At 45.7% G+C, this 27,094-nt stretch overlaps 1 protein-coding gene across 1 annotated transcript; it reads left to right on the top strand.

Annotated features, from left to right (window-relative positions):
- Positions 1–8,424: 8,424 nt before the first annotated feature.
- LOC147639479 (uncharacterized) lies at positions 8,425–9,721 on the top strand. Its single transcript, XM_086783515.1, has 2 exons — positions 8,425–9,001; positions 9,074–9,721. The coding sequence occupies exons 1-2, from the start codon at positions 8,528–8,530 to the stop codon at positions 9,434–9,436; spliced, it is 837 nt and encodes a 278-aa protein (XP_086639641.1). The 5' UTR covers positions 8,425–8,527; the 3' UTR covers positions 9,437–9,721.
- The last annotated feature ends 17,373 nt before the right edge of the window (positions 9,722–27,094 follow it).

The following is a 27,094-nucleotide window of genomic DNA, read 5'->3' as shown; positions in this document are numbered from 1 at the left end:
ACACCATCACCCAATCACCAACCTGAAACACCTTAAATTTGACATTCATACTCACCCAAGCCTGTCTTCTTCTTTGAATCACCTCAGTGATGTAAGAACTGACTAATCTGTCCTCTTCCAACTGCATCAAATACCTGCTCCTGTACTTCACTGACAAACTTGGAGACATTTTCTCAGTAGTTACTCTTAAACTTGGTACCACAAATTCCATAGGCACAACTGCTTCTAATCCATATACCAACCGGAATGGTGTCATCCCTGTTGTAACTTTAAAAGCTGTTCTATGAGACCACAAAGCAGAGTCCAGCTTCAAGTCCCAATCTTTCTGGTTGTCCTGCACAATCTTCTTTAGGATCCTTACCAATGTCTTGTTGGTACTCTCAGCTTGTCCATTCGCCTGGGGATGATAAGCTGTAGACTTTTTGTGCATAATCATATGAGTTCTTGTCAGTTCAGAAATTACATCATTCAGAAAGTGAGTTCCCCTATCACTTACCAGTTCTACAGGACACCCAAACCTGGTCATGATATTGTGATACAAGAACTTTGCAACACTTGCAGCCTTGTTATCCTTCAGAGCTACAGCCTCAGCCCATTTTGTACAATAATCAGTAGCAACAAGGATATACCTATTACCTCTTTGAGTTGTTGGTTTGACAGGTCCCACAAAATCAATTCCCCACTTCTGAAATGGTTCCAAAGGCAAAATAGGATGATCTGATATCCTATCCGAATTATCTGGCTGTCCAAGCTTTTGACAAATCACACATCTCTTGGCATATTCATGGGCATCTTTCAAAACTGTAGGCCACCACAAACCAGCCTGCAATATTTTCTTTCCTGTAATATCCCCTGAGAAATGTCCTCCTGCTGTTCCTGAATGTGCTTCCTGAATTACTGCCGTCTGCTCATACTCAGGTACACATCTTCTTATCACCTGGTCAATTCCTTTTTTGTACAATGCTCCAGCAATCACTAAGAATGGTCTACTCTTCAAAGCAAACTTCCTTCTCTGATCTGGAGTAAATTTTACTGGCATAAATCCCTCAGTTAAAAATGTCAAAAACTGATCATACCAGGAATCCGACTCAGCAGCCTGAACTTCAAACAATGGGGCATCGGGTAGATCATCATCCACCCCACTTGGTGCTTCTCCAGTTTCCAACCTGCTAAAGTAATCAGCAATAGCATGCTCTTTTCCTGGAGTATGGACAATCACAAAGTCAAATTCCTGTAACAAAAGCATCCACCTGGCTAATCTTCCTGTCACCAACAATGGCTTCTTAATCAGATACAGCAGGGCTTGGTGATCCACATGAAATATTACCCTGTTCCCCAACAAATAATGCCTGAACTTATTCAAGGAATATACCATACCCAAAGCTTCTCTTTCAGTCACAGCATAATTCCTTTCTGCAGATGATAATATCCGACTGGCATAAAATACTGGCCTGTACCATCCTTTCACCCTCTCCTGCATCAGAATTGCCCCTAATGCTACATCTGAGGCATCAACAAAAATATGGAAAGGTAGAGTCCAATCTGGTGACTGCAAAACTGGTGCAACAGCTACCATCTTCTTCAACAATTGAAATGCCTTCTCTTGAGGCTCAGCCCACACAAAAGGCACATCCTTCTTAGTTAAATGTGTCAATGGTGCACAAATATTGGCTAAATATCTGAGGTACCTGGCATGCCATTTGATCTGACCCACAAACCTCATTACTTCCTTCACATTGGTAGGAGACTTTGCTGTTTGAATAGCCTCAACCTTCTTCACATCAATTGCCATGCCTTCCTGTGAGATCACATGGCCCAACAAAATCCCACTCTTCACAGCAATCACACTCTTGTAAGGGTTCAAGGCCAGTCTGAACTGCCTACACCTCTCCAAACACAACTTCAGATGCATCAGATGTAAGTCCTTCTTACCAAAAACAGAGAAATCATCAACAAATACTCTCATGAAGTCTTGTAAGTGTGGCTCAAAAACCTTATGTGCCACATAATTGAATGATGGTGGTCCATTTTTCAAACCAAAACTCATGACAGTAAAATCATAAGCACCAAACTCAGTGATGAAAGCAGTTTTATGCTGATCCTCCTCAGCAACACTAATCTGATTGTAACCTGAAAAGCCATCCAGAAAGCTATACATTTCATGACCTGCTACAGCATCTAACACTGCATCACAAAATGGCATTGGAAAAGGATCTGTTATGGTTGCTGCATTGAGTTTCCTGTAATCAACACATACTCTCAGCTTCCCATTTTTCTTAGGCACCACAATTATTGGAGATAACCATGTCACCTGGCTCACAGGTTTAATGAACCCTACTGCCAACAACTTATCTATTTCTTCCTTCACCTGCAATGCAAAATTTGGATTCATCCTATACCTTTGCTGCACCACTGGAACTGCATCTGTTCTTAAATTAATCCGATGCTGATGTAATGCAGGATCTATACCCTTCACCTGAGAATACTCCCAAGCAAAGACATCTATATAGTCCTGTAACAACTGCAAAAGATCCTCCAAAAATTGTCCTTCCACCTGCACACTTACTTTCACCATCCTTGGTTCTGCATCTGTACCCAAATTCAGTTCCTTAAGATCATCTTCTTTAACCCGACTGGACGTGCCATACTTCTTGTCATAAATCCTTACAGCCATCTCTCCTGCCTCCTTTTGCTCTTGTTCCATCTGTTCCTTGGTAGCAATCTCTGTTTTCTGTTCCAGCAACTGTCTGAACACTGTCCCTTCAATCTCTTGACCTGGCAAGAACTCAGACTCTTCCTGATTCTGATATTCCACAAGCTGCAATATTCTTTCTACATCAACATCAAATAGTGGCACCACTGTTGGATTAGCCATTAAAAACTGTTCCTCCTCATCATCTTCTATTTCTTCAGCAAGATTAATTGTCTGTGCAAACAATGGCTTTTCTTTAAGAGACATATTTCTCTTACCCTGCATGGTTACAGTAATCTTCTTTTTCCCCTTGGTCAGAACCACCACATTCAATCCCCAATCCTGTTTAACTTTAGCCATTCTAAACCAAGGCCTACCCAGTAACATTTCATAAGGTGATAGTGATTCTGACATTCTGATTACCACAAAATTTACCAAGAATCCCATACCTGCAACTTCAATTTCCTGCTGCTTCAGAATTCCCAATGGTTGCACCCTGGTTTGATCTGCCATTTTCACCTGAAATGGTGCTGGGGCTAAACTTGCTGCACCCATTTCTTTGTATACAATTTCAGGGAGAATGTTAACCCCTGATCCTCCATCCAAAAGAACTTCATCAAACACCCTGCCCTGGTACTCAACCTTAATGACAGGAACCACAAAGTCAACATCTGCTGGATCAATGCTATTAACTGCTGGAACCAAAGTCGGATTATCTCCTGACTGCTGATCCTGAAGTCTTTTAAGCAATCTTTCCTTAAATGCTGGAACCAAAGCTAACAACTGATCTAATGACAATTGCAAGGGAGAATTTATGAGTACCTCAAACCAATCTTTGTCCCTTTCATCCTTCATCTTCACATTGCTTTCTGACTGATGCAGAACTAACTCTTCTTCATCCTCCAACTCCGATTCTTCGTGCTTGTCCTGATTCTTCAAAATTCTTCTTTGTACCTGGTCCCTGATGCCTTTTTGTTCCTTCCAATCAATTGGTCCTTTCTGTTTAGACCTGGTAACAGCCAATACCTCAATATCCTCAATATCCTCAGTATGCTCTTTGCTTTGCTGCTCCTGTATTTTTGGACCTTGCTTTACCTGTACCTGTTCATCTGCTAATTGAATCATAATTACATTTGCTTGAGCTGCTGGTTGATTCTGTTGTTGCTGCTGCCCCTGCTGGTTATTTTGATTGTACCTAATCACTGGGACACCTCTTTCTTCTCTATGTTTCAACCATAAGGCACAATTTGGCCCTATCCAATGATCTGGTGCTGAACAATAAACACAAGGCATGACTCTTGCCTGTCTTCCTTCATTGTTTTCCTGTTCCCTCCATGGTGGTCTATCAGATCTTGCTCTCTGAAATCCTCCTCTGCCCCTAGTTGGAGCAGCCTGGTTTGCTGCAACCTCACCCCTGCCTCTACCTGCATAAGGTGTAGTCTGACCCCTGTTCTTGGGATTATACCAACATAAAGCTGTCTTATGCCCATCCTTGTCACAAATTTCATAGAACTTTTTTTCTTTTGGTGCTGCAACAGAATAACCTATCTTCCTCAATTTACTTACCAAATCCTCCTCTTTGGATGGCTTTGCTTTGGTCTTGTGCTTTTTCTTTGTCTTCACCTCTTCTTCCTCACTGTCGGATCCTGCTTCTGAATCCTCCTCCTCAGAAGCTGATGCTGACTCTGGCTGGTCATCTGAATCCGAATCATTCTTTCTGGTGTGTTTGCCCTTGCCGCTTCCAAGTCTTTTCTCTACTCTAGCTGCTGCAATTACCAAATCATTAATTCCACCTGCAATATCAATGCTAGCCACTGCATTTTTCAGCCCACTTCTCAATCCTTTCAGAAAATAACCTGCCAGCATCTCATTGGTGGGTCTCTCATTTCCCTGTAACCTTTCAACCAGAATTCTGAATTTCTGAGCATAGTCCTCTACAAGCATCTTCTTCTGTCTGATGTCTCGGAGTTTTCTTAAAATGTCTGTTGGAGTCTTTTCCCTCCTGAATCTCTGTAAAAAGGCTGTTCTAAGATCATCATATGTTGGGAAGTGTGGTATCCCATATTGGCTAAACCAACTCATAGCCTTCCCTTCTAGAGTTGCTGCAAATTGCTGCAATTTAACTGCATCATTGTACAACACAGTATACCCATTTGCTTCCCATTTTGTCTCAAACTGAGCTACATGACAATCAGCATCCTCCTTAGATCCTCCGCTGAATTTAGCTGCTTTCACCCTAGGGTTGGGTAGTTGTTGAGCCATCGGATTTGGCTGAGGTGGTTTCCTAGGTCTTTGCCTGGTAGCCCCCTTTAATGGGTTGAACTGAAGACTCCTTCTAACTCCTGCAGACCTTCCTGTCAGGATTAGGGCGCCTAGAAGTCCCCCCACTAGCCTCTTCTCTGGTGCAACTGAACTTTCCCCCCCTTGGCCTACAACAATTTCTTCAGGGATTTGGTGTTCCTGATCATCTTCACCCTCGTCATCATAATGAAACGGGTCAGTGTTACCAATTCGGGCCTGAGCCCTGGTATAGTAAACCCTTCCTACTCTTCTGTCCCCCTCTGACATTCATTTCCCTTCTCGTAACAGAACGGGACCAGCGGGATCGCCAATGTGTTTGGGGTTCTCAAACACAACACAACTAACTACTTCTGACACAGCAAAGACACCCCCATTAGGTAACACTAACCTCAATTCCCACATCAGGCTAAACACAAACAGAGCATAGAGAACACGGATTGAACAGAGATTTGTTAAACAAGATAGAGAATAACAGAACAGAACTGAAATACCATGTTTGATTGATCAAAATGAATCGTACATTGCTTTCTCCTTCTTCTTCTTCTTCTTCTTCTTGTAAAAGACGACTACAAAGCCCCTATAAATAGGCGACTTCAGACAGTTTAGACGGATGTAACTAGAATGTCACAAGACACTAACAGATGATATCCGACTAACCAGATCATAACAAACTCCGACTGATCAATAATCCGACTGAGTAGAATTCCGACTGAGCAAAGATACATATATCCGACTAAGCAACTATTAGGCAACTATTAGGTATTCTATCCGTAGTTCAACAACCCCCTTCACATCACCATGAATTCAGCACAGGAAATAGCCAAATTTAATGGAGAACAGTTTTATACATGGCAAACAAAAACCATGTATTTGCTGATGAGGAAAAATTTGTGGGGATTAGTTGAAGGGAGAGATGAATGCCCAGAGAGAGGGGAAAATGAGTGGAAGTGTAGGAATGAAAAAGCATTGGGGCTTATTGCACTCAGTTTAAATGATGAGATCATTCATCATATCACAGGGATACAGTGGGCAAAAGATGCATGGGATGAACTCAATAAATTATTTGGTACACAAGCAAAAAATTCCAAGATAAATCTATTAATGCAATTTTACAAATTGGACATGAAGGAAAGTGAACCCTTAATCACACACTTGAACAAATATAAAAGCATTAAGCAACAGCTGGCAGCTATTGGCAAAAAGGTAGAAGATGATGAAGCATTAGCTGTACTTTTGAAGAGTGTGGACAAAGGAGATTATGAAAACATTGTAGCAACACTAAAGAATGTACCTGAACTGAAGATACATGAGATAGAAGCAGCTCTACTGGAGCAAGAGAGCAGAGGCAAAGAGAAGAAAGAGCTCGACTCAACAGCAGGAGAGGAAAAAGCATTCTTCACCCGAGGAGGATTCTCTCGAGGACGAGGACGAGGAAGAGGCAGAGTAGGAGGGAGGACCTTCACTTGCCACAAATGTGGAAAGCCAGGACACATGGCGAGAGACTGCTACAGCAAACCCAGTGAAGAAGGAACGACATCGGCAAACTTCATGGAGGCTCCAAGAGAAGTGGAGTCGGATCATCTTTTCTGAGAGAGAGAGAGAGAGAGCCCACAACCCAATGTAACCTGCCCCAATAAAGTAAAACCACCTCTGAGCCACCGATGATGTAGGCCAAGTGGTAGATGTATGTGTGAGCACTTTAGTCAAGGTCACGGGCACTTATAGTAGCCTTGGACACATAGAGAGAGAGAGAGTGTCAAGGACTATGGAGTTTAGGGACTTGAGGCACTGGTCGCGGGCTATCAAGTAAGAGGGAAACTTGATACAGGGTCCAGGTGTGTTAGGATTATTCACTTGAGGGGAGGTGTTGAAATATACAAGTGAAAAGGGTGTGTGTGGGAACAAGCTCTTGGATAGAGGCTGTAAAAGAGGAGATGTAATTGTGAAAGAACCTGTGAAAAGGTTAGGAGAATCTACTGGGAGAGAATAATGGGTAGCATGAGGGAATTTAGGAGTGTGGAGATATTCTGGGAGATATTTAGGGAAAAGAGAAGAGGTGGAGAGAATCAGGCAAGAGGTGGAGATATTCAGGGAGTGAATCATGGAGAAATCAATGGGATTTGATGCTTGATGTAAACACTATAAATTGAGGCATAGCCCTAATGAGAATTTGCTGGTTTTTGAGTATCCATGCCTACATTAATCTATGTGCTAATTATTCACTAATTACGTCTTAATCACTTGCTAATCACTTTGTTAATTATGCTGATTCTAGTGTTTGATCCACCATAGCTCATCATTTAGCTCAAATTTCAACAATATGAAGGTGGTGCTGAGGAATGTAGAGCAGGCATATTGAAACATGTTGTTAAGTTATCAGACATATATAAGCTGCTAGAAGATCCCACATGCAAAATATCTAAGCAAATCCAAAACAGAATTTCTGGAGAGCTGCAAAATATGGTAAGCCCCATACAGATTATGGATGCATGTGATAGTGCTGGTGTCAGTAGGAAGGGATATGAAGCCATCTACAGGGTGTTTACACTAGGTCATCGTGCTAAAGGTTTTCTTCGACCCATGCTACCAACTCCATACAGTGTAACCATGGCAAGAAAAAGTGCAAACTCAGAAATTGCGACCATGTTAGGTGGCTACCGTCATGTGGAGGATGCTCTGCCTGTATGTACTACAAAGGTATTTGAATACAACAAGTACAATAATATCTTTATTGATTTAAGGACCCTTCAAAGAGCTATGATTTCTTATTATGGTCTAAGCATTGAGGAGTGCCAAGGTCAGGCTGTGTTTGTGTTAAAGCTTGATGAGTGTCAAATTGTAAAAGGACGAAAATTAGAAAGAGTCAGCCTAACACTTATGAACAGGGCTATCAAAGGAAATCTGGAACAGGATGATAATCTTCTTGACTGTAGTGCACAAGCCTCAAATTCCAACAAGGGAAGTCAATCTCAGGGAAAAGATTACTATGGAGTGCAATCAGAAAAGAATATATGGTGGTTGGCAGCATTTGAGCTTCCACAGGAGACGAATGATACATTGCGATGGTACCTTACCCGGACAGGCATCCCAAATGTCATATCATTGCAATCAAAAGGAGAAACTTTGCATGTGGAAGATGTAGGAACATTTACTGTTGAGTGGCACATGGCAGGTGATTTAAAGACATTGAAGTGTATGCTGGGATGCAAGCTAGGAGCAAATACTTTTTTTCCATGTATTTATTGTTGCCATTCAAAATCAGAGTATATTGATCGCAGCAAAGCTTCAGGCAAGGTTTCAGCCACCAAGACGACCAAATCTCATGCAAAGGGCAAGAAAAATGTACAACCAACTTCAATGAGTGCAACGCAAAACAAAGATCCAAAGAAACCTATGCAGTGGGTTAATGGCATCATGAATTGTAATACCAATTGTCCGCCTAATCGTGATCAAGAAGATATCTCATGGAGCCCTATATTAGAGATTCCACTTTCCCGTGTTCATATTTGCACGCTTCATGCTAGGTTACGCATAATGGACAAATTACTGAAGTTACATATCAATTATGCATGGAATATGGAGCCTGAACATCTTCGCAACGAATGCATCAGTAAGCTGGAAGATGTCCTTTCAAGTGTGGGGCTTCATGGTGGTGCAGTAAAGTTGACTAAGGATACTAAAAAGTCAGGACCGGGTCAGGATAATCCAAACAAAATATGCATGGGTGGGTCCAAAGCAAGACACCTTCTCTCAAATTACGAGGGGTACAATAGTCACACAAAATATGAATTATGGAAGGCCATTTGTGAATGCACCACTTATCGTGGGAATAATGCAGAGCTTGGTCTCAAGCGGGCAAGGCTGTGGGAGTCACTTGACAAAATGATTCAATTGCTAGAAAAGGCTCCACTTGTTGCTGAGGAGATTGCAAACTTGAAGACTGCAATACATACATTTACTCAGCAAATGGTTGATGCATGGGGAGAAACACATATCACCCACTATATGGTATTTACCTTTCTATCTATTTACTGATATTAATCGCCAAATAGTAAAATTCTGATATGATCTTTGTTGTAGCACATTATATTTGCCCACGCACAGTTTTTTCTCGACGAATATGGTTCAATGGCAATTTGGAGCACCCAAGGAATGGAGCGCTCTCATTATCAAGCTAAGGCAGCATACTTTAAGAACACGCGACATGGTGGAGGTGGTAAGGAAAAAAGTAATGCCTTGCATGAGATGTTTAATTGGTTTTATCGCAGTTTGGGAGGTCGACGCCGACAGAAACCAAAAGGGCAGGTGTCATTACTACGAAGGGTTGTAAAAAATGTCAATCTGCAACGAGCAATTGCATGGCGAGCATCAAGTGCCGTGCATGGGATGCGTGAGTGGTTCGCTGCGCGTAGGCGTATGGGTCGAAAATGGGTTCCATATTAGAAAATTGTAACCTTTTTTTAGTTAGAGCTTTTTTATTAATGTCGAGATTTTTTTTATTAATAAGTTTTTTTTCAAAAACTATATAAACTTGTGAAAGTGAGTTTTAAAATTACATTTTCACGTTCATTCACTCGTGTAAGTCAATGGATGGCTAGAACTAAGCACACTGCACGCAAAACTGAGAGCCCAAACGTACCGTCTGGTGCACACAACTTAATACACGCAGTAGCCGCGGCACAGGCATTTCAACAAGTGCAAAAACGTATCAAAAAGAAGCATACAAGCATGGACAGAGAGGTAGAGACCCGACAGGAAGATGTACAGCCGGATGTGTTCTCGGGAGGACTGGACAATATTGAGGATGTCTCCAAGCAGCCTGGAGACACTGGCTCATTTAGAGCCACGCGTACACCATTCCCCCGACCTCTCTCAGAGGCTGAGCAGCAGGAGCGTGTGCTGGAAGAGCAACAACGCCAGATTGATGAGGAGGAGCATAGAAGAAGAGAGCAACAGCAAGCCCTATTCCCTCAGCAGCTACAAGAGGAGCTAAGGGTCGCATTTGAGGAAGACCAGGAAGCACTTCTGTGTATTGAGCAAGAGCAGTTTCAACAGGCTGCTGACTTCTATGAAGCAGAGGAAATAAGCCATCGTGAAGAGCAGGATAGGCTCTTAGCACAAACACTACATGAGAACTTGAGAGGCGTCAGCCCCCGTCTCCACCTAAAAAACAAAGAATAAAGATTCGTGTCAAGAGAAAGAAGGAACGTGCAAACAGGCAGCAAGAGGTGGAGATGGAAGAGGAGGATCGACGACAAGTACAGGAGCAAAGGGAGAGGGAAAGACTGGAGCAGGAGGAGCAAAGGCAGAGGGAAAGACTGGAGCAGGAGGTGCAAAGGGAGAGGGAAAGACGAGAACAAAGAATTCAAGAAGCACGCAGATTAAAACAAGAACAAGAAAAGAAGAAGGCAGAAGCAAGTAAGAGAAGACTAAATCTAGATCCAGCCCAGCAAGAAAGGCGAAAAAAATTTAGAAATGATAGACAACCATGGGAAGAGAGGTCGCATCCACCACCACCCCCTGTAGCCAACAAGAAGAGAAGATGGAAACCAGGGACCGTGGCTCTGCGAGAAATCAGAAAGTACCAAAAGAGCACAGACCCCATCATGGCGAAGGCCCCCTTTGCAAGAGTTGTAAAAGAAGTCATCGACAAGTACAGTGACAGGGTCACTCGGGTACAGAGTACGGCACTGGAGGCCCTCCAAGAGGCGTCAGAAACAATTTTGGTCTCTCTGTTTCAAGATTCGGTGCTGTGCCATGCTCACGCCAAAAGGGTGACCCTAAAGCCTGTTGACATGGCACTTGCACTACGTTTACGTCAGGATAAAACGCTCCATAAGGAAGGCTTTATAGGATAGGATTAAGCTTTCAGGCGGCGGCCTTTGTGCCTTTTGTAATCTCGACATTGTAATACATTTTTTTGAAACTATAAGATATTGTCAATGACTCGTTAACCAACGTATTCATTTGTTTCAACTGTTATAAAAGCAGACATTTCATTTCTTGTACTGTTGTTTGAATGAGAGAAACTAATGATCATGTATTAAGAGCCTTAGTTAAACAGGAACAAAATTTATATTACTGATAAGGTGATTGTGAAACATTATCTTGTTATACGTGGCATTGTTGTTGGCATTGAACAGAGGATCCTTACATAGTGCAGAAACAAAATTATATTGAATTTATTTTCGGTCCGAAAAAAAGGCTTAAAGCTCAATAAGGCCTTAGAAAAGCTCAGGGACAAAAAAAAGTTATTTGGGGCTCAAAATCACCTGGTGAAGTCTGGCATTAGGTAGAACATTTTTTAAAAAAGCAACAGTTTTCTTTTTTTTTATGTTTCCAGGCAGAGTAATCATCAAAATAAAGTGCACACAATGCATTTTTTGGTGAAAAAATGATCAAAAAAAGGGCTGTGCGCTACGACGCGAATTTAAGCCTGGCCTGCAATTTGAAATGCAGAAATTCGCGCCGTAGCGCCGCACAGCTTTTTTTTTAAATTTTTTGATTACATCCAGCATCATGTGCACTTCTTTGATGAAAAATATGCTTACAAATATCAAAAAACATAAAAAATTCTGATTTTTTAAAAATTATTCAGATTTTGTACTGCCAAATTTCAGCTGGATGTTAAGTGACATTCAAAGAACAAATATTTGATCATTATCAATGAAATTTCCTACACATTCACATGCCTGCCAAAAGTTTAGAGGGCACAGTGCTGACACAACAAATAAACAAGAGAAATGGTTCAGACTTCTTAGAAACATTACAATTAAAAAAGTATACATTTTGTATTGATTTCGTAGAAAGAAAATTACAAGTTCCTGAGAAGATTTCTGAGAGCTTCTTTAGCTTCGTCACTCTGTGTGGTTTTCTCACCTAGGCTATTAGCTATAATAATAGGATTGGTTACACCTTTGGAGATTGAAGTGGCACAGTGGCTTAGCACGTGGCCGGTGTAGTTGCCTGCAAATGTGTACATGGCTGCCTCCCTGCTAATAAGTATACATTTGTTTGCATTATTTGCTAGCCCATCTTCGGTGAGAACCCCACTTAGAGCTTTACACTTGATGAGCTCTGCTTGTGCCTCCTCAGAGTACTCTAAATGGATTACTCGAATAAATGATGGAGAGAGGCTAGGAAGGTAATGAATCAGGGAGGTGTCTCGTCCACCATCGGATTGCACACGAACTCCACCTCCACGTGCAGCAAACTTGTCAAAAATATAAGCTTTCTACAAGAGAAAAAAATCAGGTGTTAGTAATAACTCACTTATAAATATGAAGGCACAACTTTGATTTAACCCCACCTCAATGTCATCATCACATTGGCTAATGCGTGGGTTGCATATGTCTATACTGCTTCCACGTTGCTCAACTGATGTATCTACATGCAAGCGCTTATGTGGTTGAAATGCTTCTTGAGGGACACTTTCATACTCTGCTGCTACATTTTCTATAGCAACAAGAGCATTGGAAACAGTTTCCTCAATTGTACGTTCTGTATCATAACCTTGGAATGCTAGCGCTTTGGTAAGATCATGGTCATCAAAATCAATCTGTACACCTGCAGTCTGTTGCTCAAGTGTGTCTTCTTTGCAGAAACCAGACCCAATTGCCAATATGCTTAAGGCCTCATCCTCCCTTAACCCCAAGGATTTACAAATGTCATCAAGGAAAAGAAATTCCTTGTTATCCATGATGATGGGATTCAAAGTGGTTACATCCAACTCAGGGATCTCTTCCACAATTTCATCCCCTTCGAGGTCACGATGAGGCTCTTCATCCTCAGTTGACCCTTGTTGGAGAAGCACCAAGGCCATGGACGCTTCAGCTTCTTCTGAGAAAACCTCTTCCACCTCGCCTTTGGATTCCTTCACAAGAGCTACTTCCTTTTTCACTGCCTTTCCCTTCTTCTGAGAAAACCTCTTCCACCTCGCCTTTGGATTCCTTCACAAGAGCTACTTCCTTTTTCACTGCCTTTCCCTTCTTTTTTTTTGTATCCCTGGCTTCTTGCAGAAACAGTGCTAACGTCATATCCCATGAAAGGAAGGTGGTGCCTACATTACCAACCTGCAATTCATAAACGGTGTCATCATCTTCGACCCTATAATTGCTAGATGTAAGCCCCTTCAAAAATCGGTTGAGCCTGAATCGGAACGACTTGTCACCATGGTACAGATGCCTGATTAAGTCCACTGGAACCCATTTAGTGGTGGATACAGGCAATTGCACGACATATTGTGCCACTACATCATTCATGTACTGGACCTGCTCTTGAAAAGCCTCTGCATGAAGGTCTATAGTTTTTTGCATATCGATCACCCCCTCAAAAATGGCGATGTTCTCACCTGCACCTGCTGAGAGCCCAATTTTCTCAAGTTTTGCGCGTAGCGAGTTAGAGCTTGAAGCCATGGCGGGATATTGAAGGGAAATAGAAACTGCAAGATCTTAAGAATGAAATGAGCTTTATAGAGCAAAACCTATTCTTATAAAGCATTCCACTATAAAGTTTAATAAATTTATAGAACATACTTAAAAATTTTAAAATTAACAAAATTAAAATCCAATTTGCAGTGAAATACAGAGGACATTGGGACTATGGTGCAATCAATAATTTTGTATTCAAAAGTACACCGCTACAAATTATCGCCCAAAATCACTCAAAATGTTACCTAAGTCTGCAACTTAACAGTCTCTCAAGCTAAGGACCCTAGGGGGCTCCAATGACACACAGAGTGTATGTTTCTCTGACCTTTGACGCATGGGTCGATTAGAAACAACAAACTTGAATTGGTTCCTTACATTAAAGGACATGACAATACGATCTCTCAACTGAGCAAAATTCTAATCATCATTAACTACCACTGTATGCTCCTCTCCTGGGTAGAACTTCAATATGAAGTTCTACCTCCTCCCTAGCATAGAGATCAGAGTCCAAAGCCTCCCATTCACCATGCGAGCATTTCCACCTTCTAATAGGGTACACCATAGTTAGATTTTGCTTGCCTATCTGATACCTGCATCTTACCATTGACATTACCGCTGCGCACTTTATTACATCGCCCTTATGTTCTGCCACCTTGGTGGTCCAATCGCCTTTTAGAAATGTATCTAGAGCTTCAAAGGCCCCATCTTTGCTTATCCACATTGTTGGGGTGCGATGGAACTTGCCTGCTTTGAAAATAGCAATAAACACATGTAAAGGCATGAAAAGAGATACACTTATCCTATGGGATCCATATGCAGCCTTTAGGCTTGACTGAATGTCATGGAAAATCCTGCGCTGAAAGCTCTCCATTGTAGTGGGGTCTGGAATGGGCCATTCCGGGCTATTTAGTGTAGGAGGAGAAATTGGCTCAAGTGCTCCAAACCTTCCCCTCTGTGGCACAACATATGTTGCAGCAATGAAAAATACTCCTCTATTTGCAAGTTCGGAACTTGTTTCCCCAGCATACATAAGCCTACCTAGATCAACATGACATGCTTCGAAGGTCCCTGTAAAACATTCTAGAGGCTGCCATTCCACACATGTTGAAGGGAAAACATCTGCATACAATAGAATACATTGGAGTTCTTGATATTCACATAGTCTTCATGCAAGCATTTCTCCAAAGCAAAGAAACATTAAACAAGGACTGAAACTTACAGTTAGTTGGGAACCGTGGTGAGTTCTCATCTTCAAGATGTATTTGGCTTGAGGTGTAAACATGTTGCACCTTTGCAAGCCGCTTTCCATCCTTGTTGCAAACTTTGAATTCTAAGATCCTTCCTTTCCAGTGATGGCTTGTGGAAGCCATGTGCCTTCGAGGAACCTTGTGTGCACCCCTCAAACTGGGCTGCATTGTTATCCACATGAACCGCTTAAAAACGGTAGGAATCCAATAACCTTCATCATCCTGTACTGTGGAAATAGCCATGGACTCGATAGTGGATGATGGCCTGCGTACACACTGAAGAGCCATAGATGGCCCAAATGAAAAGAAAGTGAATGTTAAGAATATGGCAAAAAAGCAAATACCTGCTCAGAGAGAGAGAGAGAGAGAGAGAGCTAGCTAAAGCTTCAAAGAAGTTTGCTGCAAATCCATACACACACACACACAATACACACACACACACACACACACATGCACACACACACAGAAAGCTAAACCTTCAAAAGAAAGCAAATGAGAGATTGCATTAGGTGCCTGCATGCAGAGAGAGAGAGAGAGAGAGAGGGAGAGAGAGAGAGAGAGGGAGAGAGAGTCTGATAACAGAGCTTCCTCTAGAGAGAGAGAGAAGGGCTGATAACAGAGCTTCCTCTGAGTAGCTGGTAGCAAAGAGCTTTCCTCAAAAGAAAGCTAATGAGAGATTGCATTAGGTGCCTGCTTGCACAGAGAGAGAGAGAGACCTAGAGATAGAGTCTGATAACAGAGCTTCCTCTAGAGAGAGAAAGAGGCTGATAACAGAGCTTTCTCTGAGTAGGTGGTAGCAAAGAGCTTTCCTCAAGTTGGGGATGAAGATAGGGCTGCAAGTGAGGGTGTAGTGAGTGGTAGATGGGGAAAGTGGGTTAGTCTAAAAGGGAGGAGAGAGAAACACGCCCCTACTTTTGGAGGGAAGAGGGAAGTGAGGGGGGGTAACTTTTTGAAACTTTTCCTTTAAAAAAATATTTAAAAAAAAGATATTGAAGATTTTCTTTGCTGGCAGATCTGAAAAAGGTAAGATTCCACCTTTGACCACAAGATTTAGGGTCTTAATCAACCCAACGTTTTTGTACACATGTATTTTTCCTATTGGCCTTCACACTAATCATCTCCTTAATCTCATGGCAGCTTAAAGGGCCCCCATAGACCTCAACCTTCCCCTAATGGTTTCTTCAAGAAGAAGCCACAACATGCGCTTCTTGCAAACCAAGAAGACAAAGAAGAGCATCAACCAGCGAGGCTAATTTTACGGAAGTAGATTGGGCATTTTAAAGTGCCAAGATTAAATGCATCCACCAGCCAGGTTAATTTTACGGAAGTAGATTGGGCATTTTAAAGTGCCAAGATTAAATGCCTCAAAATAATGACTAAAAACTCCTCTATCCTAAGCATAAATTTGCATTGTAAGCCTAACTAGTGTTCACATGGTAAATCATCATCTATCATTGTAACTGGGTAAGACCCAAAGAAGCACTAGCATCATAAATAGTAAATGAAACCTAAGAGAACTAGCATGATCATCATAACAAATCATTGCAATAGACATCTTGTTGAGGAGGGTATTGGAGGAAGCAACACAATATCCATGCCAAAAGTCTAAGGTTGTGAGGCATATTTAATCTTTGGATTACACTCCAATAAGGAAAAAAGAAATGCAAAAAAGAGCCACAAGAACATGTGATATATCAACATTTATGGAGCCTCAAAATGTTGACTTTGTGTATCTTAAAAAATAGGAGAAAGTATCCAAGCATAAAATCCACATATGCTTGAAGAATATATTGGCATATTCTTTGTAAAGTTGCCTTTATAAAAAAGGGCACAATCTAATGGAAATGCAATAAGCATAGAATTTCTCCAACTTTTGTGTATCTCTCTCTCTCTCTCTATGCCTAATTAGTGTGCAATTATCTTAATCTCTTTTCATTAGCCCCATTAGCTATGTTTAAAACATGAGCTCCTTCTTCTACTTTGATCCACCCTAAACCTAACAAAGAGGGTGGTCATTCACGAGCTCGAGAAAGGTATCCTGCACTACATGAAGCCCAAGTACACCCACGTTGAGGAGTAACTGAAGCAAGGGGAACAAGAGGACTACAAAATGGAGTCCTATGTTTTTTACCTCAATATCCTCTCTACCTAAACGATGGAGCACAACGAGAGCGCAACTTCCACATGCAAGTCTTGGCTAACAGATTATTGAAAAAGCATGCAAGCATAACTACAAATTTGAATGCGCAATTGATGCTGGAGATGCATCAACTTGCCAAAGATGCAGAAAAGAAACACTGAGGCATAGGCTTAGGGCTAAATCCGCCCTCGTTTAGCAGGTACAGGACTTGCCACATCAACTTGAAAACCAAAGATAGGAGGCCAAAGAGGACAAGGCTTGCACAACACAATTACAAATTCAAGTCGAGGCCATAGAAGAGAAACATAAAGCTGAAGTATCCTAGCTGTAGGCTAAGGTACATAATTAGGTGATGTATCTTCAAGCTCAACTCTCTAATGCCATTGATGATTACCAAGCCTTGGAGCATGGATTGGAAGAGAAGGAAAGGGAATTGAAGGTCATTGAAGGTCATAGAAGCAGGATTGAAGGCTCACTTAGAAGTGTTATAAGGGCAGCTAAAGCAGATCAAGGAAATTTATGAAATAAGATGTGCCAACTATGATATCCAAGTAAAAGACCTCAAGGCCACGCTGCAAGGCCTCCAAGCCAAAAATGTAATGTTGGCTAGACACCAACTGGTTATCTCCCACCTTAATGAGAAAATCATGGATGCCCATGCCATGACCCCACTGGGTAAGAAGTAGAGATGGGACTACTATAGATGATGACACATACACTAAGCTCGTGGATATATATAGTTGGGCTATGCCACATCAACAAAGGTACCTAAGGGATCAATTGTGCCATTTGGTTTGGCCTAGAAATCTATTGAGCTCCTTGAGGTTTTGTGGTGGATTCAGCTTGCTTATCATCTTGACCCTGTCCAGATCAATAACAATCCCATCTTTAGAAACTATGTGTCCAAGGAGTGTTCCACTCGTCACCATGAACATGCACTTGATTGGGTTCAGCTTCAGCTTCAGCTTCGTTTGCATGCACCTTTCTAAGCATAGGTGTAGCTATGTAGATGCTCCAGCACCTCCTAAAGACACTGAAGTCCCCTACAAACACATGAATTTAGTCCCCTACACTGAAGTCCCCTACAAACACATGAATTTAATTAAGTACAATCATAGAAAATATCTTTTACCATGTGTTGGAATGTTACAGGTGCATTCCAGAGTCCAAAGGTCATGACATTTGATGTGAATGCTCCACTCCATGATGAATGTGGTCTTCTCCATGACTTGAGGTGCCATTCTAATTTGGTTGTTAAGAAACATAGATCTAGGAAGGATCGTGGCAAGTGATCAAGGCCATAATGAAAGACTAAAATATAAGATTAAGATAGAGATTAATCAATGACACAATGATTAAGGCACAAACTCAATAATCTCATTACAATAATCAAGTTCCATACACCCATATTATAGTTTTGGGAAGGACTCCAATCCATGATTTTCGTGCACCCTAGTGCCAACCATGTGTTCATTAATGCTCACACTACATGTGCCTCCTTACACTTTCCATGTGCTATCTTTTTGACCTTTGACTTCACCTTTTACAAGTGACCATACAAATCAAGACCGTTAGTCTATTCCTTTTTCTAATGTGCATGCTTCTTCTCTTGTTCATGTGACTCACTCCCTACATTTCTTGTGCTCCATGGCACCACATTTCTCAACACCCCTCCTTGGTGCCACATTTATAGGCTACTATAAGGTGGTCGGATGTGATGTTACAACATATTTTCACTCCCCCCCTTGATGGTAACCTGACCTATCTTTGAGGCTTAGAGGTCATCTCTAAGATTGAGGTCCCCCCCCTTGATAGAGACTTGACCTATCTTTGAGGTCTAGAGGTCTCTTCTAAGAGTAGGGTTACAACAATCATTACCCCCTGGTTACTCTCAAGTGGTCGAGCAGATACACATAACAAATAATTGTTGGCCTAATCATTTGGTGGCCTCTACAATGTTGGCTTGGGTGTAGTGAGGGATTTTTTACGTGCTCATTTGGCTTGTCGCTTAAATCTTGGTTTCTTTGCTTCTTGACTACTGGCTCTGGCTTCAGCTCTCTTAGCTCTTGTTGCTCAAGCTCTCGATCTTCAGTCTTGTCTTTGACACTTAGTATTGTTGTGGTTCTTTGGCATTACAATTTGATGCTTGCTTGTAGGAGTGGTGGTGTTAATGTTTTCTTATTGCTTCTTGGCATTGGTTGGAACCTTTTTTTTTCTCGAGAAAAGATCCTTTCATTAGTTTTTTAAAAAAATGCCCACTGGGCTACAAAAACTCTCCTGCTCTCATAAGAAGGCAGAGCAGTGATCCAATCAAGGCAAAAAGATACAAAGATCAGTACAAATAACTGAGAGCTATATCATACAATAGGAGGGGGGAAAAGCCAAACAGGTGGCCTGTAATGCCAGCGGGGGATTCTCGTGTGTAGTGTATAGAAGGGGCCACTGCGCCAAGTGGTGTGGAAGGCCTAGCGCCGCAAGATCGCCGCCCCGGATGTGGTCATACTGTCCACGCAGGGTGTGGATCAGCTCCTGCCAAATCCCCCGAACAGTCTCTGCTGGTGGCTCCAGTCTCCCCTCAAAGGCCCTGAAACACCGGGCTCTCCAGGTGAACCAGATGGTGAGGCTGCTAAGGAGCTCCCATCGTAAATCCCTCTCCTGTGTCCAGACGGCGGACAAGAAATCCGGTGAAGGAACAAGGAGAGGCTTGCCCCTAATGAATCTGATGGCCTGTCCTGCTCCGTCTCGTATCCCAGAGCAGGCCCTGACGATGTCGACCAAGCAGTGGCACCCCACGTATACATGCCCTCTGGAGAGGCTTGCCCCTAATGAATCTGATGGCCTGGCTGTCCTGCTCCGTCTCGTATCCCAGAGCAGGCCCTGACGATGTCGACCAAGCAGTGGCACCCCACGTATACATGCCCTCTGGAGAGAGGGGGGCCAAAATGCACAGCATCCTCAGCCAAATCTGTTGCGCCTATGGACAGTCCCATAGGCAATGTCTCTGTGTCTCCAAAGGGTGGCCTCATTGGACACAGGCTGCCAGAAGACCACTGTAGACAAGCCAGGTGTGCCAATTGCAGAGCCCTTGTGGGCAACTAGCCACTGAAAAGTCGAGATACTATGTGCCTTCGACTAGCCCAGAGCCTGGCCCAAAAATCCTCCAGGAACTCCTGTGAGAGTCCCTGTAGCCGCCAATGCTCCGCTGCGGCTGGAGAGACCATCCTCCTCGCAGTCAAAATATGCCTCCCCAACCGAACAATGTACTGGAAGAAGGTAATCTCTGTGGCCTCGGGGGACGCATAAGGATCATGCCACTCGTACTCGCCAGGGTCCCACTGGAGCCGGGCCAAGGGGGCGTGCAGCATATGCCCAAATGCGCCAATCAGAGTCCACATCTGCAGGGTCTGGATCAATATGGCACTTCCGGGAAGCGGCGGCCACTACCCGTATCCTCTGAAAGATGCAATCTGCAACCAAAGGCGACTTCGCCTCCACTCTCTGGAGTCTGCCCTCATCCTGGATCTCATAGTAGAGGCATCTACCATCCTCAGTGGTGCAAGCTCTGACAGCAATCAGGATCTCCATCTGTGTAAAGGCTCCCATCCACCGTGGGGCCGCTGGCTCGAAAGGTGTGAACCACTCCTCAGTGAGTGCCTCCTGAATGTCATCCCTCATAATTAGCCCCCCGCTGGAGTGACTCAGCCTCTCCGCCTGGACCTCCTTTGGGAGACTACAGAAGGCCTGCCAGTCTCCAAAACTACGTGCTGGGCCTGCCGCCAATGGTCCCCAGGCTAGACAAGGCCGAGAACCCAGCATATGCATACCGCGGGGCTCCAGATGAGTGGCTGTCTGGCCCGCTCCTCATCACAAGTAGGAGGTCTCTGAGAAAGCCCCGGTCTCAGCAGCTCCCAAGCACGCAGGATGCTCAACGCAAATCTGTCCTCCCATCCTCTATTGAGGCCTGTCCTCCTCATCTCTATGAAGATCCAACGTATCTCTGGTGCGCAAGTGCCCCCTGCTCTGGAGGAGCCCTAGCCTAGAGTCGCTGATAAAGAAGCTCCTTCCAAGGCTCAGTGCTTGGAAGTAGCCCCCGAACAATAAGCTTCCCCAATAAGGCTCTACTCTGATCAACTGGATCTATAATGCCCAAGCCCCCCTGGGCCAGCGGAAGAGTAATAACTGCCCAAGCAACCTTAGCCCGGGCTGGTTGACCGTCCCGCCCAGACCAAAGAAAGTTCTTAATCAGCCTCTGTACCTGGCTGATGCAAGAGCTCGAGAAGATCCAGCAAGACGTGATGTACCACATGGTCGCTAAAAGCACCTAATTTGTCACCACCACCCTCCCAGCCAAGGATAGCCAAGCTGTACTCCAATACAAAAGCTTCTTCCAAATGCTCAGAAGAAGCGGGGCGATCTGCTGCTCAGGTGACAAATCAAGTCCAATCTGGCATCCCAAATACCGCACTGCTGTGCCAGGAGGAATCCATCTAAAATCCGGGTCTGGGCTCCATGCCGGAGTGGGAGCGCTACTGATCCAAAAGGCCACTGTCTTGCGCCAATTGATCAATGCTCCCGAAGCTGTACCAAAACCTGTAGAGGTCCTCTCCCCAGACTGGGAGCTGGAGTCCTCTCAAACCAACCTCCTCAGATACATGCTCATAGCCTCAGCAAAGAAGAGAAAAAGAAACGGGGCGAGAGGGCACCCCTGACGAACTTATCTGGTCAACTCAAAACTCGGTCCTCGTCCTCCTGCCACCATCAGCACCTGGCTACGAGCTGTGGAATATAGAGCCGCCACCCCTCAAATCCAGATTGGCTCAAAACTGAGGCGAAGCATAGTGCCCTCTAGGAAACCCCAATCAACTCTATTGTATGCCTTCTCAAAATCGAGAAGCATAACGACCAGGTGCTCGTTGAGAAATCTAGCTCGGGTCGTCGCCTCCCAGAAGGTGAAAATGTTGTCAAGGATACTGCGCTCCTTGATGAATCCTGTCTAGGTAGCATGAATCAACTCCCCAAGGAAGGGTTGGATCCTCAAACTTAAGGCCTTGGCCACAGGACCTTGTAGACAGTATTGAGGATCGTAATAGGTCTCCATTGCCGAATATCATCAGACACTCCCTCCCCCTTGGGGATAAGAAAGATCAAGCCCTCTGAAATCCTCTGTGGCATTACCCCAGTGTCCAAAACATACTAAAAGCCCCTGCGGAGGCCTGGCCCCAAAATGTCCCAATAGTACATAAAAAAGGTAGGCGTCAATCCATCCTCCCCAGGGCAACTATGGAGCGAAAGGACCCTCAAAGCCTCAACAAGCTCATCCTCTGAAAGAGGCTCGCCCAGAACTATGCGCATACGATCTGTGACCCTCCTCTGTACATGGGCCCACACAGTCTGTCTGCAAGCATCACGTGCTTCCGTGTGGCTGGCTCCACTGAGAGCAGGTCTCTATAGAACTCAGTGGCAATGGCTCTAATCTCCCCGGGCTCAGTGGCTAACGAGCCGTCCTGTCTCCTAAGCTAGCGTACACCTGCTCGGGCATGGCGGGGTCCGGTAATCTCAAAGAACTCCCCAGTCACTCTATCACCAAGCTACGTCCACTATGAGGCCTGGCGATGATAGTAGAACTCATGTCTTTGCTCCTCTACCTCTCTAACCTCCTGGCATGCCTGGCTCAGCTGGGACGCCACCCACTCACATGTAGGCTGCTGCTCCTGAAGGCGCTGGAGCAAAGCAAGGCTACGTCTCAAGCGGCGCTCCCGCTCTCGTGTCTCTCCCAGCCGTATCAAGGCTACAGTGTGCAAAAAAGAGCTAAGCTCGATGAGTCCCTGGGCACAGTGGCCTACTGCCTGCATCCAGGTCAGAGCTCTGGCTATCATGCCATATCCTCTCAATGTCCTCAGAAAGTCTGGAATCTGTAAGTATCCTCTCTGGGATCCTCAACTGCAAGCTGGTCTCCCGTGTCCCCTCCTCAAGTGTCAAAATAACTAGTGCATAGTCTGAAAAAGAAGTGCTAGCGAGAATGCCAACGGAGCCCCCAAGCTCCTCGAACTTGTTGCCCACATAGAAGTGATCAATCCGTGAGATTAGTCCCTTCTTGCCGCCCGACGATCCGACCGAGAAAAACTAAGACTGTCCTGAGAGCGGGAGCATGCTGCCATGCATCAGTGATCCGTAGTGTCATGCAAAATCGCTCCCAAGCTGCAAGCTCTGTGCCGTGCATTGTAACATCACTGCCCCACCCTATCGGCCGGGTCCTCAAGCATGTTGAAGTCTCCTCCGCCGACACACCAATGTGCGGCCTTGGGCAATGCATCTATAACAAGGGTCCAGAACTCTGCTCTAGCACTAGCATGGTTAGGCGCATAGACATTAAGCACGCCAAAGAGCTCATCACATACTGTACTCTACCAGGCACAATGACCCCACGATCCACAATGGCCTGCCGCCATGCATCTGCAATGACCATACATACTCCTCCCTGCCCACCCAAGGGGCCAATCCCTGCTGAAGACCAAAATGTGTCCCATCTGTCAGGCATCATGGAACCATATCTCTAAATCCTGCTCACTCAAATGGTGCTCCTGCATCATCAAAATATCAATATTGCCCCCAACCAGGCATCTCTGAAGCTCCTACCTCAAGCATCCACGATAGCGTACATAGTGTGTGCCGCCAAGGCCCTGTACATTCCATGAGATAATCCTCATGGATGACCTGCTGAGGTGGAGGCTGTCTTAGCCATACGGGCGGGCCTTCGCAAGCGGCTTGGATGATGGAGAATAGTCCCCATCTGAGCGGCTACGAATCTGCCCACCCGGTGTGCTACAAGAATCTCGGATCAGGCGCCAGTGGGGCTGTGTCCCATGGCGACTACCTCGTGCTCAGAGAGAGCAACCTCGTGTATACATACATATCCAGGGTCGCGTGCTAGGTCTGCCACTATGCGGACCACCAACAAGTGGCGAACCCCGGAGGCATCCACACTCCCGGAATCAAAGAAGTGAGCCAGCTCCCAGAGTCGGCCTATCACATATGTCACCTCCAGATCACTCACATGGTGAGAAAACTCAACTGCCTGAGTCTTCAGTATGCTAAGAGCGAGATCCAGAGTCCACTCCCGGTCGCTAGGGCCACAAAGAGGAAGGAGAAGGCCATCGCTGAATCAAGTGCCTCCTCCCCTCGGGCCGGAGGTATCACCACATGAACTCTGATAGTGCTAGATCATGGGGGCCCTCCGCTCATCAAAAAGCCGTGTGAAGGAGTAGTCAAAAGTCTCCGAGCACTCTCTAGTGTCGAGACTACTTAGCCGACTGTGGATAGAGGATATCCGTGAAGCCCAAATCGGCATGGTAGGTCTCCTCTAAGGTGCTCGAGCAAGGTCGGTGCTCAGTGCCCGCCGGACTGCAGGTGAGCGCGCCAGGGTGCTGCCAGGGCCTCCGGGGGAGCTGAGGCGAGTGGAGGGGGAGGAGGGGGGGAGAGGGGGGTGGAGAAGGAGCCAAAACGGGAGCGGGAACAGGAGGAGGCAAAGGTGGAAGCGAGGAGGCGGGAGGGGGGGATGGGGGAAGGGGGAGGGGGGGTGGGGACGAAGGAGAGGGTGCTGGCATCTCCTGATCCTGAGTCTGCAGCACTGGGGTCTCCTCCTAGAGGGGAGCAAAGCTGTTCCTCACTGGAACCCAGTGATGCAAAGACTGTGGTTGCTGCTGCATCGGCCTTTGGGCCTGTTGTTGTGGCTATCTCCCTCTATGGCCCCCCTGTCCAGGCTGCCACTCCAAGGTCTCTATGGGCTGAGCAGGTGTCCCGGAGGCTACTTGCCACCAAGCCGCATCTGTGGGCGGGCCATCCGGGGCCTGCTGTTGCGACGGTGAAGGTCGGGGTCTCCTGCGAGGGCAACAGGCCTTGGCCATGTGGCCTACCTGCCTGCATATAAAACACTGATTCAGGAGCCCCGAAAACTCCACTCTCTGATCGATCCATCCCCCCTATCCTAGGTAGCTGAATGACCTTCGGAAGGGAGGAGATGTCAGAAACCAAAACTCTGACCGAAGGCAGGCCAGCTGCTCTAGCCACCATTGAAGCTGCTGTGGGGCCAGTCTCAAGCACCGAGCCCACCAATGCTCCTATCCTGGAAAGGAGCGGAAGGTACTCGCGTCGGAGTCCAGGGAAGCAAACTGTGACATGGAAAAGGCGCTCTCCCTGCTCGGCCGCCCGCCGCTGCTGCTGGGTCGAAGCCATGCTGCCACGGCCTGAAGAATACCTGAGTGCCCTTGATGTCAAGGGAACTCATAGCTAGGACCCGGGCCACGCTCTGGGATGTCTGGAACTCAATCTGGTAGTGTCCGCGGCCCAGTAATTGCACGTCCAGGATCTTGCCCACATCTGCAAGAGAAGGCATGCCTGGGGAAGATCCCGGATTTCCCCTCTGCTGGGGTGAGTGTCGACTATACGGTAGATGGTGGAATGTGCCTGGAGGCATTCCACCTCTGCGGGGGCAAGGCTCGCTTTCTCTTCTGGCGAAAGAGAAAGCCTGATGGGGGTATCCTCAGCAGGAGCGGGCGAGGGGGCTACGGGAGAGTCCCTCTGAGGTGGGGCGGGAGGAGCCTCCATCAGTGTCTGAAGCTTAGTCGAAGGCGGAGCGAATGCGGAGTGACCTGCAAGAACCGAGTTGCACAAAAGGCGGAGCGGGGAGGAGTTGAGGGGGAAAGGCAGAAGACAGAGGGGGAAGGGGGCTGAAAACAGAGGGGGGGCGAAAGAAAACGCGAAAAAAAGGGGGGGGGAAGGCGTGAGGCCTCGACGGCAAAAAGGGGGCAGGGGGGAGGGGCGTGAGGCAGGCGACGAAAAGGGGGCAGGGGGGCGATTGAGGCAGGCGACGGGGGTTGGGACGCGAAGGAAGGGGAGGCGCAGGGCTAAGGAATCAGAACAAGGGGGGCGGCGAGCGCGAAAGAGCAGGGGCGGGGGGGCGCGAGAAATCCAGGCGCGGGGGGAGCAGACGGAGAGGATGGGGTAGGCTGGGGGACGCGAGGGCGGGGAGGGAGGCGAACGTGCAGGTGGCAGTGCGAGCAGAGGGAGCGGAAGCTTCAGCGACGAGCACGTTTTGTTAGGAGGCAACTTATGTGGCAGTACGCCAAGAAGAATGCATGCAAGTCATTGGTTGGAACCTTTGTTCATGCAATGTAATTTTGATGTATGCGTCTCAATGGACGTGCAAGGGCGGTCTTACCTCACGCTTATGGCACGGGCAATGTCTGAAATCCGTTAATGCAAACCACAAATGCAAAGGATTTTTGAGCGGGCAGGTCTTACCAGCAAGGGAATGGACCCACAGGCAGTGTCTAGTCCCGGTCTTTACATATTTGATGTGCGAACACATACATGCTACCATTTTTAATGCTTATTCATGTTACATTGTGTATGAACGTGGCCTTTTGTGTGGCGGCGCTTCCAAGTCGTGATGGCTTGACCTACAAGTGCAAGAGATATTGGTGTTGCGGCTATGCAATTGGCCAAATCCAAACAATAAGATATGACGTGTTTAGATCCAAATTTCTCTCGCATATGAAAAGCCATCATGTGAACCAAAGCTTAAAGGAATTAATATAATCAACCTTATCTTCATATCATTGGTGAAGGAGGGGTTGTGAGAGCATTGAACACGGTGGCACCTCCTTCTTCTCTTGCGCTGTTGATGTCGTGAGCTTGATGACTTGGACGCCCGATAGACAATGGCGCTGATGAGTGCCCTTCAAGGCCTCGATGTCTATTAAGTGCTCTTTAGCTTGATTTGCAGAGTATTAGACCTCCGCCCACCATTGACTAAACGGTCTCCACTAGGTGTAGAACTGACCTGTGTGTAACTTGGCAATTGTTGGTCTATGGATCCATGGGGGCACCTTTGGTTGCTTAGTCTCATACTTCTCTTCTTCTTCTCCTCCTTTACCCGCGGCTGCCTCACACACGTGGCTTGCGCCTGCTAAGGCCGCGCTGTTTTATGAGATGACGCTTTTGTAAGCCGGCCAGTGGCTTTTGGTGGGTGGGAGCACCGATATCGATGTAATGATGGCCTCTAGGATTGGGCTTGGCGTGTAGTAGCTGATAGGACAGGGATAGAGCAGCCGGCCAATGGTGATCTCAATAGCTTAGATGCAGCCTTTGTGAGGGCCACGGGTAGATGATTTCCATAGCTTGGGTGCCTAGATGGTGAGCATGGTTGCAAGTGGTAAGGGGAAATCTGAGGGTAGATCCTTAGTTATTGGGGCTATCCGCGTGCTCTCCTAGACTCCAATAAGGA

Source organism: Cibotium barometz, chromosome 4, assembly GCF_041138505.1.
Source record: "Cibotium barometz isolate CiBa-2024 chromosome 4, ASM4113850v1, whole genome shotgun sequence".
NCBI classification, from domain to species: domain Eukaryota; kingdom Viridiplantae; phylum Streptophyta; class Polypodiopsida; order Cyatheales; family Cibotiaceae; genus Cibotium; species Cibotium barometz.
The sequence above is the reverse complement of the archived record's forward strand: the minus strand, read 5'-3'. Positions and strand labels throughout refer to the sequence as shown.

Excerpts from the sequence above, each read along its gene's own strand:
- LOC147639479 (XM_086783515.1), top strand. The coding sequence starts at position 8,528 with ATGGACAAATTACTGAAGTTACATATCAATTATGCATGGAATATGGAG. Across the intron at positions 9,002-9,073 it reads CACATATCACCCACTATATG|CACATTATATTTGCCCACGC; the intron begins GTATTTACCTTT and ends TCTTTGTTGTAG.